Source organism: Falco punctatus (genome assembly GCF_963210335.1).
Source record: "Falco punctatus genome assembly, chromosome: 2".
Taxonomy (NCBI): Eukaryota; Metazoa; Chordata; class Aves; order Falconiformes; family Falconidae; genus Falco; species Falco punctatus.
Genome location: NC_137581.1, coordinates 4,824,986 through 4,845,286, shown reverse-complemented (window position 1 = coordinate 4,845,286; position 20,301 = coordinate 4,824,986). Strand labels below are relative to the sequence as shown.

The 20,301-nt window shown below is 47.1% G+C and overlaps 1 protein-coding gene across 9 annotated transcripts in view; it reads right to left on the bottom strand.

Annotated features, from left to right (window-relative positions):
* Positions 1 to 1,291: 1,291 nt before the first annotated feature.
* USP35 (ubiquitin specific peptidase 35) overlaps positions 1,292 to 20,301 on the bottom strand; it is a 29,936-nt gene continuing 10,926 nt past the window's right edge. For 6 of the 9 annotated variants that reach the window (XM_080374794.1, XM_080374793.1, XM_080374788.1 and 3 more), the window contains 10 exons: positions 18,842 to 19,538; positions 17,753 to 17,888; positions 13,015 to 13,144; positions 11,527 to 11,628; positions 7,848 to 8,006; positions 7,257 to 7,450; positions 7,042 to 7,135; positions 5,374 to 5,480; positions 3,577 to 4,792; positions 1,292 to 2,912 (listed from right to left, as the gene is read on the bottom strand). In XM_080374794.1, the coding sequence (XP_080230920.1) occupies positions 2,742 to 2,912; positions 3,577 to 4,792; positions 5,374 to 5,480; positions 7,042 to 7,135; positions 7,257 to 7,450; positions 7,848 to 8,006; positions 11,527 to 11,628; positions 13,015 to 13,144; positions 17,753 to 17,888; positions 18,842 to 19,523 (2,991 nt within the window). In that variant the 5' untranslated portion in view covers positions 19,524 to 19,538 and the 3' untranslated portion in view covers positions 1,292 to 2,741. The remainder of the gene's footprint in view (positions 2,913 to 3,576; positions 4,793 to 5,373; positions 5,481 to 7,041; positions 7,136 to 7,256; positions 7,451 to 7,847; positions 8,007 to 11,526; positions 11,629 to 13,014; positions 13,145 to 17,752; positions 17,889 to 18,841; positions 19,539 to 20,301) is intronic. The other 3 variants (XM_080374795.1, XM_080374796.1, XM_080374789.1) reach the window with 1 other exon arrangement.

The following is a 20,301-nucleotide window of genomic DNA, read 5'->3' as shown; positions in this document are numbered from 1 at the left end:
ATAAAGTATACTAATGCAAACTTTATGTAAAATCTTCAGTATATTACTCATAACTTACATATATTAGTGAGGTAGGTGTCAGTCTCTTCTCCCAAGTAACAAGCGACAGGACAAGAGGAAACGGCCTCAAGTTGCTCCAGGGGAGGTTTAGATGGGAGATTGGGAAACATTTCTTCACCGAAAGGATTGTGAAGCACTGGAACAGGCTGCCCAGGGAAGTGGTGGAGTCCCCATCCCTGGAGGTACTTAAAAGACGTGTAGGTGTGGCGCTGAGGGACATGGTTTAGTGGTGGGCTTGGCAGTGCTGGGTTAATGGTTGGACTTGATGATCTTGAAGGTCTTTTCCAACCCCAACAATTCTATGATTCTGTAATATTATATGTTTATATAAATACATATTTATGCTATATGCATATATATATATATATATATATATATATATGAATTATTTTGGGGAGAGGATCGTGGAGCAACTTTAGATAATTCTGTGAAAAGAGAGGCTCAAGGCTGAGCCCAAAAGGGAAGTCCAATGCTAAGAAGTATAGAAAATGAACAGGGACTAAACCAGACCACACCGTTACACTGCTGAAACTATCCCGGCTGCCGCCCATGCTGAGCACTGTGTGCAGTTTGCCTCAGTTTGCCTCTGCTCGTCTCAGAAAATCTTGGGGGGAAAGCAGCAAAACATACTCAGGGAAGAGCACAGCTATGATACAGCCTCTCCATTTTCCCTGGTGGGTTGGTTATCTGCCTTGATTATTTAGATTAGGATCTCATCAGGGCAGAGACAGTCTCTTGCAAAAGCACCTTCCAGCACGCAGCCCAGATAATGCCTCCAGGTGACACTCCAGCACAAAGCAAGGAGCTGGCACCACAGCAATGTGAAAGCTTTCAGCAACCTCTTTGGACAGGAGGTTCATAAAATTCTATTAATAACACCAGGAAACACCCGACTTTTTATATACCTTCAGCTTTGGGTCCAAATTTATTTCTTCTTAGCACTGCTTCAGGTCTAGCAGACTTAAATAAAATGAACACACCCCACTGCTCATCTGAAAAAAAAAAGAAAAAAACCACAACAGGATTGTGATCTGCATTCAGAGGGCACCTAGCTCTGGGCTGGGGGTCCCCATCCCACCTCTGCCTGCTCGCCTCTTCCAAGCCACTGCTCTGCAGGGTTGTCATGTGTCCATGAAGTTGGATGCTCATCTCCCATCAGCTTCCCCATCTCTTTTTTTGACCGATCAGCCCAAGAGCTATGAGTATTGCAATAAGACACTAAGCCTCTCTGTTGAATTAATTCATCTCCTTTATTTATATATAGGAAAGGCAATAAAAGAATATGATAGTATACACCAGAGATTTGATCCCAAGTGTCCTCTCTAGCAGACTTTCTGCTCGCTTTATCCATAACAACGTCTGTGCTTTGCTTTTTCCTCCACAGCAATACAATATTCCCACCCCAGTACCCCACGGTCAGGATTAGGCCCTGCGCCCAGGACCTAAGGCACAAGTCTCTGCCACTTGAGCTAGAGAAATCTCTACTACAGGCGTGAGGGAGGAGCAGGCAGGGACAGCAGCTGGGGAGGGACGTGGGAGGGAGCCACAGTCCTGTAGACATGCCGCCCAGGGCTTAGGTGGGCCACCTGCCACCAAAATCAGCCCCTGTCCCATTAATGGTTTACGTAATACATTGGTTTACATAGTATGTATTTATACTGAGTTGATATATCTGGTTGGGCTACTGTCCTTGCAAATCAGCATTTAAAAAAATGAAATAGCTAGTGGGTTTAGGGAGGCTCTGTCGTTTGCTGCTCAGTTCAAGGTATCCCAAAGGAAAGTCCAAGTTTTAAAGGGCAGATCCAGCCCAGAAATCCATGAGGCGACAGCAGCAGCAGGAGGCTAACCAAGTCCTAAAGACATGTCTGGAAAAACAGCTCTGTCTGGGCCGGCCACGTGCACAAACAGCATCCACACTGGTGACCACCAGTAACACAACCGGGCCTCACTGGAGCCCAATAAAACCCAGCTAGACCAGGTCAGTCAATCTTGGCTGGAGGGGTTTGTGCCCCTCAGTTTCTTTCAGGTGCTTTGCAATGCTACATAAAACCCCTCTGCTCGACCAGCTGTGACCAAGCTTGTGACCAAGCCGGCTTGCAAGCTCTCTGCCCCACCCGGTAAGTGTTGCCATGTTGGCTGCTTGGCATTTTTCAGCCTTTTCAGCCTTCTTCTACTTAGAGGTATGTCAAGGTGGGTTCTCAAAACCACATTAAAAAAAAAAAACACTCACACACAAAAAAAACCCAACCACCAAGCAGAAATCCCTGCAAAACCAACTCAGTGCTAAGGGAAGGGCTGCAGACAGGACATGCATGGGATGTCTCCATCCCTGGGGTCCCACTGGGTCCATCTTCATCCCCATCTTAGTCCTCATCCCCTCCCCAGGCTGGTGGTGTGGCTCACAGCAGGCAAGACATGGCTGCGCTGAAGCAAAAGGGCACTTCTCTGAGCTGTCAGCAGCTGCTCATCTCCGCATTAGCTTAGTTACATTAAGGCGTGAAGACCAAGTGCATAGGAAGCGGTGGGACCCTCCGGGCACCTCCAAATCAGCCCCTGAGCCCTTTTCCACTGAAATGTTCCCCAAATCCTCCTCCAAGATGTTCATTGTCATCAGTGAGGAAGAGGAGCCTCTGGCTTCAGGTTGGCCCTGTGGACATCGACTATCTGGCTTAACCCGTTGGCTAGAAGACGAGTCCATGAAAGGAGCCGGATCCACCCCCGCCTGCTGCTGGGCTGCAGCCCCCTGATGAGTTGTCATCATCCTTGTCCCTGTCAAAGTCTCTCCACCACAGCGGGGATTTCGGCAAGGCAGAGATGTAGGCGGCTCTGTTCCTCGCTTCCTTTTCCTGCTCCTGGGAGAAGGAAAGGGGAGAAATAACACAAGGATACCTGCTGCCAAATGACCTGGGTGCGGGGATGCGCCCACCTTCCCCAAGGAGCTGGGAGCCCATTCGTTACCCCTGGGAGCCTCCTCCAAATTAAATCGGAGTGAGAAGGCCATGTGCTCATTTCTAGAGCTCGGCAAAAGGGATGCAGCAAAGCATTGCATCTCTCCAGAAATCAAAACCCAGCCCTTGCATGTCACCTCTGGGGGAGGAGGGACCCTTCACATTCCCCCAGGTGCAGCTCCTGTCCTGTGCAACACTGCTGTTTGGAAAGTATTGACTGCACCAGCTGACCAAAATCCATTCTGGTTTGCATTCCCAGCTCGCCCACCTTTCTCAGGCACTCAGAAGAAAAATTCCGGCAGAGCTGCCTGGGGTGGGCAACAGCAAGTCAACCCTGAGCACAGCCATAAGGTATCTTGCACCACCCTCAAGACCCAATTTAATCGGGAAACCACAGCCTGTTTATACCTGGGTGCTAAAAAGGAAAAGGGATTTGGCTTCAGGGAGCGGGCGCGTCTCTGCACGTGCGGATTAATCCGCAGGACACAACCTGGGTAGGTGGGAACGTGGCGCATGAGCTGGGCAGCCACAGGATCGCACCCGTGCTGTGCACGGCAGTGGGAGTTACCTGCAAGTAGAGGATGTTATCTTTGGAAATGGCTTCCATCAAGTCCTTATGGAGGGAGGGTTCACCGTGCAGGCGGCCGGCCTCGGCCAGAGCCTCATGCATCAGGCAGCTCTGCCTGCCCGGCCGCTGTCTGTAGAAGAGGACGTAAGCAGTGTCCTTGGGGAAGAAAGAGGTGATGTTGCTGACTGATTCAAAGGAGGAGAAGGAAACTCTGGTGTCATTGAAGAGGTACCACTGGATTTCAAAGTCCAACTGCTTGTCGGAGGCCAGTTTCGGTGCCCCGTCCCGGGGCTGCCCCTGAGGGATGGTGTCGGTGCACTCCCTGGAGTAGCAGTAATAGTGGCCGCTCTCGGAGGAGATGCCCGAATGCACCACCACACTGCAGAGGTCATACACCACAGACATGAAGCCGCTTCCCGCAGTGGCCGTGGCCTTCTCACGCTGGCAAACCTCCTCAGTTTCCTCCGGGGTGACAAGGATGGGCAGCTTGAGCACCACAGGAATGGAGACATTGTCCAAGATCTTCTTCCTCTTCATAGTCCGTGGGTCGAAGGAGAACCGCAGCAGCGTGAGGATGAGGTAGTGCGGACCCTCCGTCAGCTCCGCCACCTTCTCGGCATCCTGCAAGGACGCGCATTTCTCACAGTGGTATTTATTCTCCGCTGTCAATCTCTCCGGGGATAGAAAATAGTTGATTAAATCTGGGACGGACCTGGAGTCCTTGGGAGTACATGCCTGCTCCCCAAAAGCTGAGAGAGGGTCTTTGGCTGCATCCACACCAACGGCATTGCCACTTAAGGGATTTGCTGCTTCTCCTGGCTCCTGGAAACCCAATGTTTCCACTGGCATCGATGGGGCTGCAGGTTCTCCAGCCATGGGAGCCTTCCTCCGGATCCAGAGAGACCCGGTAAGCTGGCTTGGGTTTTCAGGAGGCTCAATAAATTGTGGGCCAATTTCTTCCACTGGTAAAACAGATGTGCTCCCACGCACATGCCTGTCCGATGGAGGAAAAGCCAGGGACAGGTCTGTGAAGGCTTCTTCTCGGGAAGAGACATTCAGACACTTCAAACAGCGGATCTTTGTCATCATTTTACCCCCAAACATCTTCTCTATCAATGTCTTGTTTAAGTAATGATGCTCTACTGCCTGAGACATCAAGCTGGATTCCTTGAGCTTCTGGTAGATCCTTTTCCCGGTTTTTTCTTCTTCATGTAACCTTTGGCAGCAGAAAAAAAAAAGCCTGCGTTATGCACGGATACACCACCAAGAGGCAATTTCTAAAGTACGGTTTCTGTTCTTCACTCCAAGGGGTTAATCCGGGTTAACCCGCCTGTTCCCAGGTGTCTGGCACTCTGGGAGCAAGGGGAGGTGCTGGGCAAGGTTTGGGAACCAGAGGTCTCCATGTGCCACTGACCCCCCCACTTGTAGAGGGATTGCTGGGACACCCAAGATTTGGGATTTCTAGGGAAGAGAAAGAGAAAAATCAACATTGTACAGAGGAGCCTGGGTGTCTTGTGAGGCAAATCTCTAAACTTGGTACAATCCCCTTGGCCTTCAGAGCAAAGGCAGAAAGTTTCACGCAGAACTAAGTTCTGACCTTACTCCTAAGCCAGCCTAAAGAGGGTTTGACCGAGGAGCCCCAGACCAATCTCACCACCTTTCACCCCAAGCCTCCACTGTTCCAGCTCCTCTGGGTCTCAGCCGCTGGCCCCGTTTGCATGTGGGTCAGCGTTAAACAGCGCAGCCTAGGGACGCCCGTGTCACCAGGCTCCGAAACCACCAGCGCTCACCACGTACCGGTCCAGCAAGTACTTGAGATACTCCGAGCAGTCCTGCTGAGCACCAGGGGTGAACCAGGGTGGCCAGGAGGCAGAGAGGAAACTCTCGGGTGAGATGGCAGGTCGCTGGCAGCAACACAGAAGAAGTGCATTAATCCTAGGGATCTGGTTCTCACCTCCAACAAGGGAATGGAGAGGGAAGAGGAGGTTCTTTCTGGCTGTTTCACTGGGAGCAAGGTACACTTGTGTGCCTGACAAGGTCCCCTTTTTTTTCCCCTACAAAGGCTAATCACAAGACTTTCTTGCTTTGCTGCAAGCCAGGACAATACGGATGAATTTCAGCCATTATTTTACACATACTTCTATAAAATATCCATTTCTTCTTTCAATTTTAGAATTGTTTATTGGCCTGACCCAGAGACTTCTACTTAATTCAGCCTGAGTTTAATTTGATGCTCCATTTAATTTGATCAGAATCTCTCTCACCAAATCCTTTCATAGGAAAAAAACAAAGCAAAAAATCCACTAAACTTCCACTCGTCATTCTGAGCACTACAGGCAGGTAATCTGCATTACCAGATAATGTAATCGCTGCCGTTGGGAAGCAGATGCCTAATTAACATGGAAAAAGACCCATCTTTGGCAAAGAAGAGACTTTAAGAACAGCCTGAAGAAGAAAAATAACTAGAAGGCTATTAGGAAATTAGCGGTAAACTATTAACCATAAACTACACACAAGCAAATATGCTTCTGTATTTGCTCATCATAGATCACAGACACCCCAACCTACTGTCAAAAGCTAGACTCTTCTATGACCAAATATTAAATCTAAGAGGCTGTTTATATTTTGCCCCGAAAAGTCATCTGTGATGACATAATAACACAATGCAAGAAGCCAGCTCTGTCACTCAAGGCGTGGAAAACAGAAACCCATGTGACTGGTTTCACAGCAAGAGAAAATTCCCTGGACTTTCAAAATTATGTCTTTCTAAGGACAGAAAGTTACAATTTCAAGAGAAGAGCTAGATATGACCTAGCTGTATCTCCAGGAGTCACTCATATTACATTCCATGTTTGTCAAGAAAGCATTCATAATTAATTTGTTCAAGGGTGTTATTTTTACTTTACTTTCCCTCACATACAGAGGATTCAAAGCATCTGGAATCTAAGGGGATCATTATTACTACTATTACTACTACTACTACTACTACTACTACTACTACTACTACTACACCACTTTTAAGGCAATTTTCACTGATAATTTGTGCTTTACTGTGAAGCAAGGGGACAGGCGAGCTGCTCCAGTCTTCCTCCTCATTGCACAGCAAGGAATAAAAACCTCTGCTTTAGATCAACAGGCTTTTCAACTGGCCACATACGTAAACTATTACCAAATGGACTTCATCGTCAAAACCATTTGTTATTACAGAAGTCCAACCCAGGAAGACCACAGGCTGAAGACAGGCAGCCTGATGTGAACACAGCTCACTTTCATGGGTGATAGGAACTTGCCTCCTCCACCCTGAAAATTAGTCTCCTTCATATAAACAAAAATTTGTGCTGTTATAAAAACCCACCAAGATCCACAGCTCCTTATCAGTACGTTGGAGTCGGCAGGAAGCAACTTGGAGACGAGCCTTTCCGCCGCCGACAGTCCAAACAAATAACTAGAACATGAAATAATTACCTGACTGTGCTCCAAAAACGCAAAGAGCCACTGGAGCTTTGTCATCAGGGGCTGGGAGTTGCCCTCGGTTAAATTCAACACTGAATGTCGAAAGCTGCAAAAGAAAAACAGAGATGCAAACCATCAGATGGAAAATCAGTGCAGGACACGCAACGCCGGTGCAATGAGCAGCCTCTGTAGCTGTCTTGAGTGGGAGCAAGGGAGCAAAAACTCACTCCGAAGCCATGAAAAGAGACTGTATGATGCTGTTCATGTAGCAGGTGTTTCCCAAGTTAATTAACCCGATCTTTCCCGTCTCTGATTTGGATGCCAGGCGTGGGTAGAAGCAGGCCAGCTCGTTCTTCTGGGAGGTCCAGGCATTTTGTCCCAAGAGATGTTTAATCCGGTCTTCATTTGGAATAGGAAGAGCCTTGGAAAGAAAGCTCTGTGTTACAAATCATTCTCTTTCCATGCGAAGAATGGGCAACTACGAAACTCCTCTGCTAGAGGTGTTCAAGCAACTCGTTTCCTCTGCTCTTCGCATGAACATGCGCCCATGGGAGGAAGCGTTTAGCTGCTAGTATTAGTACTTTAGAGGCATGCAAGATTAAAGCTATAGCTAAAACCCACAGGCACAATCAGGACCTTCCCTCAGCTTACCTACATGAGGCTCAAACTCAGAATTTGAAACCCTTTCTTCTACACAATTTGAGGTGTTGAGGTTAGGACATCCCTACTGCTAGGACAGTGCCTCTGCATTAGGCTTCGAACTAAGATGCCATTTCCATATGGAAAACAGAAAAATGCCCAAGAGGTGCATGTCTTACTTTAACTGCTTCTAGGACTGGTTCGTAGAGATCTGGAAATCCTGAGAAGCGGAAGAACATGCAGTGGATGAGCTCAGCCAGCTGCTCCAGGGAGCTGGTGGCAGAGTTGGAGTCTTCCTTCTTCAGAGAGGCCACCAGCCTGGGGATGTGAGGAAGCAGCTGGAAAAGGAAAATTCACTACATCAAAAAAGGCTCTGAATTACTCGCAGAGCTTTAATACACATGCAGGGGAATGAGATTCACCCCCAGGCAGAAAGGACAGGCAACAGCAGTTGACTTCAGTCCCCTTCTGGACCGCATCCTTCACCCTATGATCTCAACAGCAACTCTTCTGTTGACTTCAGTAGTGCAAACGCTATAGAACTCAGAGGGTTTCGTGGTGCACGACACCTGCAAGTTTGTGCTGCTGCTTTGCCGTGCTGCAACGACCAGTCTTTGTGCAGACCAACCTCTACTGAATCACACACGCACGGTGGAAAGGAGCGTTACAGGATGACTGCCAAGCGCAGGGATCCAAACCTGTGACACAGATGAATTAGCCTACAAGAAGTGTTGTCTGGTGTGCAATATTTTATTTTATACTGTATAAACTGAGCGGGAACTGGTATGGCTGGATGGGTGGCGGCAGGCACATAAATAGCACGGGTTATTTTGCTTTCATTGAGGACATTTAAAAATGAACAAGCAGGCACAAACGCAAATGATACGTTGCTCACAGGCACCCTCTGCTGACCCCGCAGCTGCACAGAGAATTAATAACCTATTTCCAACCCTGCAGATGTGCTAGAGTGACCCCAGGCACTTACGCAACCTTTTTCATATTTATATTTTATGTTATTTTTACCCCAGAACAATCCTGGAGTAGAATTCTCTGGATCCTCAGTCTGGCCATTTCCTGATCCTATCTTCCTCCCTTAGTCTCCCTCTCTTCTTTCTCTCCCTGTCTCTCTCTCACTCCCCCCCCCCAAAAAAAAAATGTTGGAGATTTTAACTACTTCCCTTCCAACAGGAAAGTTTCCTTCGGAAGCGAATGAATCCCAGTACCAATATTTTGCCAAGCTGTGATGGGAACAATTCTCAAAACCTTTCCAAAGTGCCAGGGCAAACACAAAAAGCTAAAAAGCAAGACAGGTTTGTGCACTGTTTTTTTTAAAAATAGAGGAGGAAATTTATGCTCGCTAGGCTGCAGATGGAAACTTCAGGCCAAGAGCAACCGACAGCTTTTGGAGTGTTTCAAAATTTGGACGCCCAACTGAAGACAATCCGTTGGAATGACCCTATTTTTAGAAACCAAAGAGTTTCTCAAGAAATTCAGGCTCATTTAAAGTGTCTCCAGCTGAGGAATGAAAAAACATCAGATGAAAATGTCGGCTAGCTTACTTTTTTCCAGCCTTATCTGTTTATTCTGTGAACTTTAGGTGAAAAGCCAAATTAAGGACTCTAATGAAAAAGTATAAAATCAAACATTAATAGGAGTAATTTTCCATTACTGCTTTTATCAGTCCAATCACTGCAAACATGCCTTTGCTTTCAGCCTTGCTTTTTAATTACAGCATTCCAGGGATGCCAGCAAGAAGCAGAGCCGTGCCTTAGTGTCAACAGCAAAATAAAATATAAAATATCACTGTAGAAAAGAAAAGAGGAGATTTAAATACTGCTAAGAGTGGGTTTTGCTTTTAACAGTGGGGAGTTCATGAAGTGAAAGTGTTCTGATCCAGTCGTCAAGTCTTACTGCACGGGTGTTGTACAGTGCTTTGTAAGACGACCCATCACTTCAAGAAATGGTAATGGGTGCCACATGTTGGTGACAATCTGAAGTCACACGTGGGAAGGGGCCCACCGAGGCCAATGGACAGTCAGGCACCTGCTTACGTGTCCTGGTTTTGGCTGGGATAGAGTGAGTTTTCTTCCTAGCAGCTGGTGGAGTGCTGGGGTTTGGATTCAGGATGAGAATAACGTTGATAACACGCTGGTGGTTTAGTCCTCGCTAAGTAGTGCTTACCCTAAACCAAGGACTTTTCAGTTTCCCATCTGCTGCCAACGAGGAGGTGCACAACAAGCCGGGAGGGAGCATAGCCAGGACGGCTGACCCAAACTAGCCAAAGGGATATTCCATACCATATGTTGTCGTGCTCAGTGTGTATATGGGGGGGACTTGGCTGGCAGGTGCCGATTGCTGCTGGGGACTGGCTGGGCACGGGTCAGCAGGTGATGAGCGACTGTGTTGTGCATCACTTGTCTTTCTTGGGGTTTATCTCTCTCTCGTTTTTGGTTGTCTCCCTTTTCATTACAATTATTATTGTTACATTATTATTATCATTATAATCATCATTATTTTTGATGTTGTTGTTAGTTATTGGTGTTATTATTATTAATATATTTCAATTATAAAACTGTTCTTATCTGAACCCATGGGTTTTACTGTTTTTCCAGGTCTCCTCCCCATCCTACTGGGGATCAGGGGGGTAAGTGGGCAGCTGCGTGGTACCCAGTTGCTGGCTGGGGTTAAACCATAACATTAGGAAACACCAGGGGCTGTTTAAGAATATATTCCCTGTCCTCCACTGCCTGAGCCCTCTGAGATGCTCTCAATGCAAAGGCTTTGCCTAACGCATCCCAAAACCAGAGTACCAATATCTACCACACCTCAGCTGAAAGGGTGAGAACAAATACAGGGCCATATCTTCTAAACCTGGCCATGAAACTACATCCCAAGCCAGCCTGGGTCAACATAGTCCCACTCACCCTCCTGCCCCAGGCCACCGCTCCACCTCCTCCCCTTTCCTTCTCCAGGCAGCAGCAATAGTGCAGGTTTGTGGGTGGCCCAGACCAAGCTGGGCAATACTGACCATCAGCAGTTTCTGCTCGGTTAGGTTCCACCAGGGCTTCTTCCACCATACACTTCAGCACGCAGCCGTACAAATGGCTCAGCACAAGGGAGAGTGATTGGGAGAAGCAAGTGGTCTAAGAGCAAGAGCAGGGAAGAGAGGAATCTCCTCTTCCACCTGCAGGACTGGCAAACACCAGGTGAAAATGACTGCAAGAACACTGCAGCCACTGCTGATGAGACCCTCAGCGTAGCTTGACAGGTCATCCAATATATTTGCATTAACTGCATCCTCAGCTGGTGGGCTTTGAAGTTGAGAGAGGACCATGGGGGTGCACTTGCCCACAGACATCACTCCTCCAGCTAGTAGAGCACCACAGAAAAAAAGCGGAGCATGAACACTCCAAACCCAGAAAGGTCAAGCCCCAAACAGCTTTATTCTCATTTATCCCTGGGGATGAGCCATCAAGCTGGTAAGTCTTGAGGGAAATGGGAGGAGCCATCAGAGGAGAAAGCCTCATTTCTCCTCTGCACCGTGTTCTCTGACATAGGTTGGTTGTTCTGTCTCTGGTAACTAACTCTTTTTAGGCTCAGGACTTACCTCCACACCTCAGCACTGACTCCATGGTGCCCAAAAAGCTGTCTGGGCTGCAGGTGAGACTACCTGCAGCTGCCGGGGCAGGCTACAAGTGGATGGACAGGGTTGGGTTTACATCACTTGGTGAAATCAAGCAGATGAGGGAAATATTCTCCAATATCCCAGAACCTTCGGTTCGCTCCAACCCACGTTGCCCTACGCCATGGTTACGCTCAGGGTAATGTCCTCATTTGAGAGGCCACATGCCACCTTACCAAGTGAAATGCCTCGTGCGAGTGCTGGAAGCTCAGCAGCATATACTGCAGGACAGACAAAGCCCCCTCTCTCACGACAGGGTACAGCAGCTTGGAGAAGACCTAGTGGGGGAGAATAAAGCAAATGAGAAGGCAGGATGGCACCACAACACGCAGGAGAAGGGGCTGGCAGGAAAGAAAAGCACTGGCTGTCTGCCACAGCTGCTGGTCTGTCCTGCTCCACACTGGATATTGAAGCAGCCAGGTCTCCAGAATCATCTCCTGTCCAGAGCATCGCCTCAGGGCATCCGAAAAATGCCGTGTGAGTCCTCCTCACTCTTTCAGGCTTGCTCGACGCCTGGCCCAGCAAGGTGCAGACCCCCGTAACACCCCTGTGTCTCTGTGCCTCCTGATGGGCGAGGCTGCGCCAGCACAGAGGGATGCGGGATTTTCTAAAATGTGCCTCTTCTGTTTTAGTGTGGCATTTGGAACTTTTATCATTAACCTTTCAGGCAAAGAGAGAGAAAGCAAAGGGCTTTTTCAAAGGCTAAGTAATGATATTTATGCTGATTTATGGAAAATGGCATAAATTGACAATGCCCTCTACCCCTTTCAGATTATACTTCTGAGAGTTTCCAAAAATCACATGTTATTTTAAGGGCTGTGTCCCTTTCCTATGCATTAACAACAAAAGGAAAGGTAAAGAAAAGCCGGAGGTACTTGGCTTCTCTCCCACTGCTCAGTGCACGTGGGGGATCACAGGGACAAATGCAGTTATTGACAATGTTCCAATACTGATAATTATGGTCTTGATAACTTCTATGCTGGCTTCCACTGGAGGCTCAGCCAGGCGTTATCCCCATTACACAAGGGAGGGAATAGCAGGACCACGGCATGGAAGATATCCTTGAAGTGAAGAATTTCAGCACTTGGTCACAGGGTATTCAGGGAGCGGCAAGTAGTCACTGCCAAAACAGGTGATGGCAATAGCAGCGGGGGCTTTATCTGCACTACTAAATGAACTAGGGCTGGGGCACAGGCTTTAAAACCGACCTGTGACTGTGTATGTGCCTTGCCCGTGCTGACCAGCACTGATCCAGGCACAGCTGAAGGAAAGCATGTCACATTCCCTAAGCTGGGTATTACAAGAGCTCCCAATAGTTCAAGAAGGGAAATGGTTGGCTTGAAAATCCTTGGCTTCTTTTATTTCATCACCTTTCAGATATCAGTACCTCTGCATACCAAGACCTAAAGAACTGCGGGTTATTCTGGAGAACATCATTCCTAGCTGCAAAACCAGTATCAGCCCACCATGCCATACACAGCAACTCAGTATTCGTAGAGGGTGCAGGGGACACAACGGTCCCTTCAAAACCCCTTGGGGACAGCACACTGTTTTCTCTACACCTCGAGTCACACCTCATCCTCATTCAGTTAAAAGGCAACAAGATACCTCAGGTGCAAGGAGAAAGCTGTTGTTCACATTCATGTTTAAAAGAGCCCACTGACCTTTTCAATTTTCAAAAGAGTAACTTCAATCAAGATGCTAAACTTTTTCACCGCAGCCAAACCCTTCAGCAGGGCAATGATCCACTTGTCTATGTTCTTTCCCAGGGGCCAGGACACCCAGTCAATCATCCTGAAATGAAATACAAACTCTTAAAAGGAAACTCAATGCACGTGTTGTGAAAGCCAAGCTCCACTCTGGGTTAAACCTCCTCCAAATTTGTGTCTGGTCAGTGGGATGACCAAGTAAGAGACAAGCTCTTCATAAGGCGTTTCACATGTTACTCAAAGCACAACGGAGCCTGAAGTGGAATTACCCCAGTGTCACCAACATGCTGTGCTTCGTCAGAGGGACAGACCCAAGCCCACAGAAGAAAGTGGGGATTTCTTCCAGTAACATCAATCAACTTGAGTTCAAGTTTTTCATGCTGATACAATGCTCTATATGTCACCTGTGTGAGATGTAGATCAAGGTCTTTGCATTGTCACCGTTAGAAAACAAGTGATACCGGTATGATCTCTGTGTTGTTACTGGTAAGGAAAAAACGCTCAGATACAGATCTTTTAATTCCTGCATGAGAAACATGGATTTCCAAAAACAGGTTAAAAAAAAATAATACTGGTAACCCTAATAGAAGCTAGATATTCCTGAATGTCACAGCTAACAAATTTCTTCTATAGCCATTCAACAAATATGTTGTCATGTTTCCACAAGTAACAAGTACTTTACAGAAGTAACTCATTAAAAAAAAAAACACCTCAGACTAGGTGATGACACATTGTTTCTGTTTAAATTTAAACAAAAATGGGAGGTAACTAAGGCTGAGGATCTCCAAAAGTCAAACCAACCATTTCAGTACCTTAAGTTTGAAGGTATCCCAGATCTCCGGTCTCCCACCTCAGTCCAGCTGTCTTACCCCGTCAGTCCCTTTTGCCTATCAGCCTGTATCTCGTGCTAAATAGATGAAGAAAACACAGCTAACTAACTGCCACAAGGCAAAGAGCAGGAATAAGTGCGGTCTACAAGGAACTGGAAAAATAAAAAGCTAGCAATAAAGAAAATTTGAAGAGCAGAATATGTTGGGATGTTGAGAAATACCACAAGCCAAGCTAACCTGGGTAATTAAGCGAATCCCAGAAAAGCTTCCACAGACATTTGCATCAGAGGAGAGTAAGGAAAGCCACGCAATCACTGTATACAGAAGATGTGGTGGTGATTAAGCCATGATATGGCCTCTAGATGGGACGTGCAAACTAAACACATACTCTGCCTCCATTTTCAGCCAGAGGAAGGAATTGATCAGGGTGACAAAGAGGAGGCAGATAAAAGATTTGAGAATGGAAACAAAAGCAACAGCAGCGGATGTGAAAGCAAAACATGAAGAGCTCATGAACTCCAAACAAAAGGAGCTGGTCATTTCCCTCAGGTAAACTTCAACTCTGGTGAGTTTTAATGACCCTGTTAACTCTGGCGTGGTGTTTTATGTGGGAAGAACAGGAATACAGTTCCTATAATGAAGGCAGGCAACAAGGGGATGACTGGGAAGAAGGGACAGCATGCCACAGGGGGTTACCATAAGTGCCAAAGTCAGGTTTGTCAGGATATACGAATTCCTAGTCAAAGGACAGAAATAGATCACAACTGACTGGCTATCTGAAAGGAGTTTACAAACAAGGTTCTTCAGGATCTAATGCTGTTAGCACAAACATCCTGAACATGGCTGGGAAACTTGTGATGATGCAAAGCTGGGAGGTGTTATCAACACAAGAGGAGGATCAAAGTATCATGAGGAAAACCCTCAGGATTAGAAATGTAAAACTGGGAGGAAATGTCTCAAAATGCGTGCAAGAAAGGGATGCTACATGACGGTAACTCGTCTGCTTGAAGACGATTAGCCAGACGCCAGGTGACTACAAGTTCCCAGTGTAACAGTAGACATGGGGAAGACTAGCACCATGCCGTGGTGCATGGAAAAGGTGTTTTCTATGGCAAAACGATGACCTCTCAAGCTGTTCTCTAAGGCCACGATGAACTGCACCTGGAACATGGTGCACAAACATCATCATCCACGTCCCAGACCAATGAACTGAAGTGGGAGCTGGTGCAGAAAAAGCCTGTTAAGGTGATCAGGGAAATGAAGAACATTTCCTGCAAGAAAAGCTTAAAATAACCTGGCTTGTTTAGCACAGCCGCAGGAAAGCAGAGATGGGAAGGGACAGCTCTGCCTGCATACACTGAAGGAATAAACAACAGGGAGGCAAAAGAGCTATTTCAGCTATTTATGTTGGCACAAGATCAAATAAACTATAAGATGGCCAGAAATACATACAGGCTGGCTATTAGAAGAGAGATTTGAACCATTGAAGCAGCCCGGTGGTGGAACAGCTATGGAAGAAGAGCTGTGGGAGCAGAAGCCCCTCCTGCTGTGAGGAGTGGAGTTGAACATTCATGAAAGGGGTCTGTAATGTCAACGCCTATAAAGCAAGGAGATGGAGCCAGAGATCCAAAGGTCCCTCTTCACCCTATCTTCTTTTACGCAGGCATAAAATAAATACAAATGAATTTGTGAAAGGAAAAGGACCGTCATTAAAAAAACATTTATAAAAAATCTTTTTGTGCCCTCGTCTACAAATAATGATGTAATTTGGCTACCTTGCCATGCTATTTTATTGGAATGAAAAAAAGTTAACTTACCCACACAGATGCTTGTCCGTTTTAAGCTATTTTTTACCAGCACTAGTGGTTAAGTTACAGTCCTGCCTGCTGCTTGCCTGTGTTGCTACAAGAGGAAGAAATTCCATTTTAAATTCACATTGCACTTTCCACATTGCAAGATCTACAAATTAGGGCCCAAATTTTCCAAAGGAGCCATTGGTTTGGTATGCTAAACTTTTGAAAGCTCAGATCCTGATTTCCAGATGTAGAAGTGCCTGCATCACTGCGTGACAGCAGATGCCTTCTTCAGCTGGACCCGGGCTCTTTGAAACAGATACACCCCCAGGGGAAAAAAAAACATTTAGAAAAAACAAATCAGTAGAGTACTTCTGGAGTCATGGATGCACATTAATAGATTTATCTGGAAAGAGACAAACTCCAAAAGAAATGCTCTAAAAGAAGCTGTGGTGTGCACTTACACCAGCAGGTGCCAGGCTTGCTTTTTTTTCTAACCACTGTTGGTTCTTCAAAGGCTTGATCAGAAGCTCCACCCTACATCCAGTTTATTCCCCCCTTTATTCCCAAACTCCTCACATTTTTGGAGGAGGAGACTTCTGCATGGGACCACTTTGTCAGGGACCCTAAGCTGAAAGATTCTTTCAACTTGTACATTTTTCTTTGATTTTCTACACATGGAGCACACGCTCGGCGAAAGGCTGACAGTCATGCAGTTTTCTGGGGCACCCTTCTGCCATAAACCAGGCACCAAAACATCCGCATTTCTAAGTGATTTTAATTACATTTTGCAGGCTCTGCTTAATGTTTGGCTAACTCTACGTAATCATCTACTCATCCTTCCGTGTCCCAAAGAATGTTTTAAGGAATGATGCAATTGATTTTGCAACCTCTATATTTAGGCGCTGGTGCTCTTCAGAGGATTTATCACCTGGGGCTTGCAGCAGCAGGTGCCCAGAAGAAGAAAAAGATGGAGAATAGGGTTAAGAACTGAACTGAAAACGTAATCTTTTGTCTTGCGTTGCTCTGGACTCTGGGAAAACCATGACCTTCCCCAGCAAGCCAAAGAAAAGCAGCCGCTTTCTGTGTACAGAAAGTTCCCATCAGGAACAATGTGTGTTTCTGTCATGTAAGCTGAGGGGTGGGGGGAGGCACACAAATCATGTGTAATAAGAAGATTAAAAGAGATGTTTCCAGCGAGATCAAGTCACAGCAGCTTCCTTGGGTTAAGTGAATGTGCGACTGCATGTGAACATCACCTATTTAAATGGAGAACTCTAAGGAAAGCGTGGGTTGAAGACAGAATCATAGAATCATTTAGGTTGGAAAAGACCCTTAAGATCTTTGAAGATACTCCTGAGCAAGTGTGGAGCAAGGCACTGGAGCGCAGAAGAGCTGTGGGACTTGGACATGGTGACTGTGTTCACTTTGCAGCACTGGTGCTGCAAAGACCAGGTTGAGCGTTATCAGGTAGCATTCCAGTCACCACTCTTGGTCATGCCTTGACAAGGTCTGCACTGACTCCGCCTGCACAGAGAGCAGGGATACGCTTTGTACAGCACCAAGATCCAGACCGGCAGCGCTACGTTCAACTGACAAAGGTCAAGGTGGGATCACTGAAACAGCGGGCATACCTCCCTTTCCAAGATTTTTAGCAGTGACTAGTGGTGTAGGATGCTGTCCTTCTGAAGGGAGATGGAGATCAACGTGAAATTCTGTGAAGGAGATTTTTGTGAAGAAAAGGCCCTCAACAGCTTCTGGACAAAAATCAAAACTTTTCAGGGTATCTCATGCTGGGCATTCTGTAACATCATTTATTTCTAAGAAAAAAATAAATCAAATCAAGCCAAACAAATACTACTACTACTAACAATAATGTCTTTACTCTAGTTCTCTAGGCCTTCAGGGCTGGAAGGAAGGATCCAGAAATTCCCTCTTTCCTCAGACACTCCTCACTGAACAGCACCAGCCAAAGTGGCTGGGATAAAAGCACGCAGAGAACAGAGTGCAGCTTTGGGGCAGGTTTTTCTCCGAACCGAGAATGACGTTCACTAATGCAACCTCTCCTACCTGCCAATAGCCGTCATCATTTGCACATCGGTGATGCTGTCATCGTTGGTTAGGTTTCTTATGACGCCATCCATGAGCTCCAGAGGGACAAACTGGACCACGCTGGCCAAGGCATTGGATGGTGCTTCCTGCTCCTCTGCAAGACATGGATGAGCGCCAGCAGTGAAAATGTCAGTTGCCAGGAAAACCAGGCACATGAGGTCATCTCTCGTCTCTAAAAGCCAAACCATTTCTGCCTCTGTAAATGGGGTGGCTAGTCAGCTGGTGTAAATGAGCAACGTGAAGTCCACACTTAGCAGTGCCAGGAGGACAATTCCCCAAATCCCAGTGTAGCACATAGTGAGGCTGGGTCGTAACAGATGGGCTGCTGCATGAAGCTATACACAGCCCCAAGGGAGGAAGAGATCACAGGCACAACAACGTTCTCAGGCCAACCCTGGGTCCCACATTTCCTCTGCATGCACCGAAAAACCCATCTCCTCATGGGCTTAGGAATAACTGGAGCAGGAGCTCACCCGCCAGCAGAGAGCCCAGCCTGGAACCTCCAAAAATCTTCTGTGACCCTCTGCAATAACCTAAAGGCCCCAGAAGTCAGATAAATATCTTCTGTCCCACCTTAAGATACAACCACCCTCCAGAGAGACAGCGGAGCTTCCTGTCTCTAGACTAGTGAGAAATAACTCCTGAACTTTGTCCCTAGCTTCTGGTAGGGAGCAGGCTATGGGGTCCCATCAAGTCACCCATCAGAGTGACATTTCTAAAAGCTTTCAAGCCCCACTCTAACCAGCTGCAGATAAGGTGCTCTCCATTAAGCCCAACTGATGCTGGAAAATGCTGAACACACAAACTTACGCTGCAAATATTTCAACCCACTTAACGCCTGTGTACAGACTCTGTGTGCTTTCAGGGGATTTTTTTTTCCTAGCTTAAAGCCCTGGGTAACGTTTAGGGATACTTGTTTATTACATTCCAGCTGTGGCTGTATTTCTGGAGTGGAGGAGAACCATGCAAGATGTGAAACTAATCAAATTTGACTTCATCAGAGCCAACATTCACATTCCCAGCCTTTTGTTGGTTTTTTTTAATTACCTGTTGAAGAAATGATAGTGAACAGCTCCTTCAAAGAAGGCAGGATGGCTGAGGTCTGAGTCCTCCAGATCCTCTGCAGCAAACTGCTCACTTTGTTCACCTGCTCCAAAAACTGCATGATGTCCTCTTCTCCCTCGGAGATGCACTGGAACTGCCCGATGCACCGGATCAGCTGCTGGCAAAACAAGACCTGGTGTTTGCCGGTGGGGATGCACTGAGGATGCTGGGTTAAGAGTTTGCTGATCTTCGCACACTGCTTGGGGCTGGGCCTCTCACAGACTTTCCGGAGCACCTCGATCCTCAATAAGCTGAAGATGCTGTTTGCTGACGGGCTTTCCAAGACAAACTGCAGTCCTAACTGGATATAATCAAGTACGTAATGGCTTCTCTTCCCCAGAGGTCCATAGCCTTCCTGGAGGAGACTCAGCAGGAAGCGGACGTTGAAGAACTCCTCAAACTCCTCTGGGTGGTAGTGGCCATAGACTTCCAAAACCTCTTTCCCGATCTCTCTTTTATACTTGGTGTCCCCTGTGAGATAAAGCTTGGTAGACAGCTCCAGCATGGACCAGCACTGCTCACTGTCCATGGGCTGCTTTGCTGCCTCAATGACACGCCTCACAAGCCCTTGCTTCACGTTGTTGGGGTATGAGGACATCACCACAGCTTCCAGTATCTTATCCATCTCTGCTCCCAGCTGCTGAAAGAGAGGAACAGAGCAGCAGATTAGTTCAAGCAGGGTCTGCTGAGCTTTCAAGCCCAACTTGGCAAGGAAGGTTAAAGAAGCAGAGCTTGAGAACTGTCCGGGACCACTATGAAGATGACAATTTTTGTGCCGTTTTCATGGTGGCATTCAAAAATAGTTTCCATCCTGGTGCTGTTTGACTGAGACTAAAGCCCCCAAACTGAATGAGCACACAAAAGTACAGAACGTCTTTGGACTAGTCACACATATGAGTGTTTTGTCTTGTAAACAACCAACTACAATCTTATACTTGACCCTAGGGATGGGTGAGCTCCCCCTCCTTGATGGGTTCAGCAACTCAAGATGGTGCTCCACGTTTCCCAAAATCCAATCCCTGCTGGAGACAGCCTGCCATAGACCCATGGAGGGGCTGAGTAGGGAATTAGGGGAGCCAAGGTCTTCCACTGGTGTCTGCTGGCTCAGGTGTCCTCAAGAGGCAAAGACACTCCCAATGATTGTCTTCACATTCAGGGAAGGAGAGAAAAGCCTTGGGAAGCAGAGATGGCATTGCAGCCTCTCCCCGTGCCATAGCAGTGGGGTACGTTCAACATTTATGCTGCGCTGCCAGCCACTCCAGCTGAGTGGTGCAGTCTTGGCTGCTCCCCAAGGACCTTGCCGCATTTGTATGCAGGACCAAAGCGAGAGGGGAGAGAAACTGCAGAGTCAGGCAACGTTTCCCATTCGTCACGGCCCAAATTCACCAGCAATGAAGTGTTAG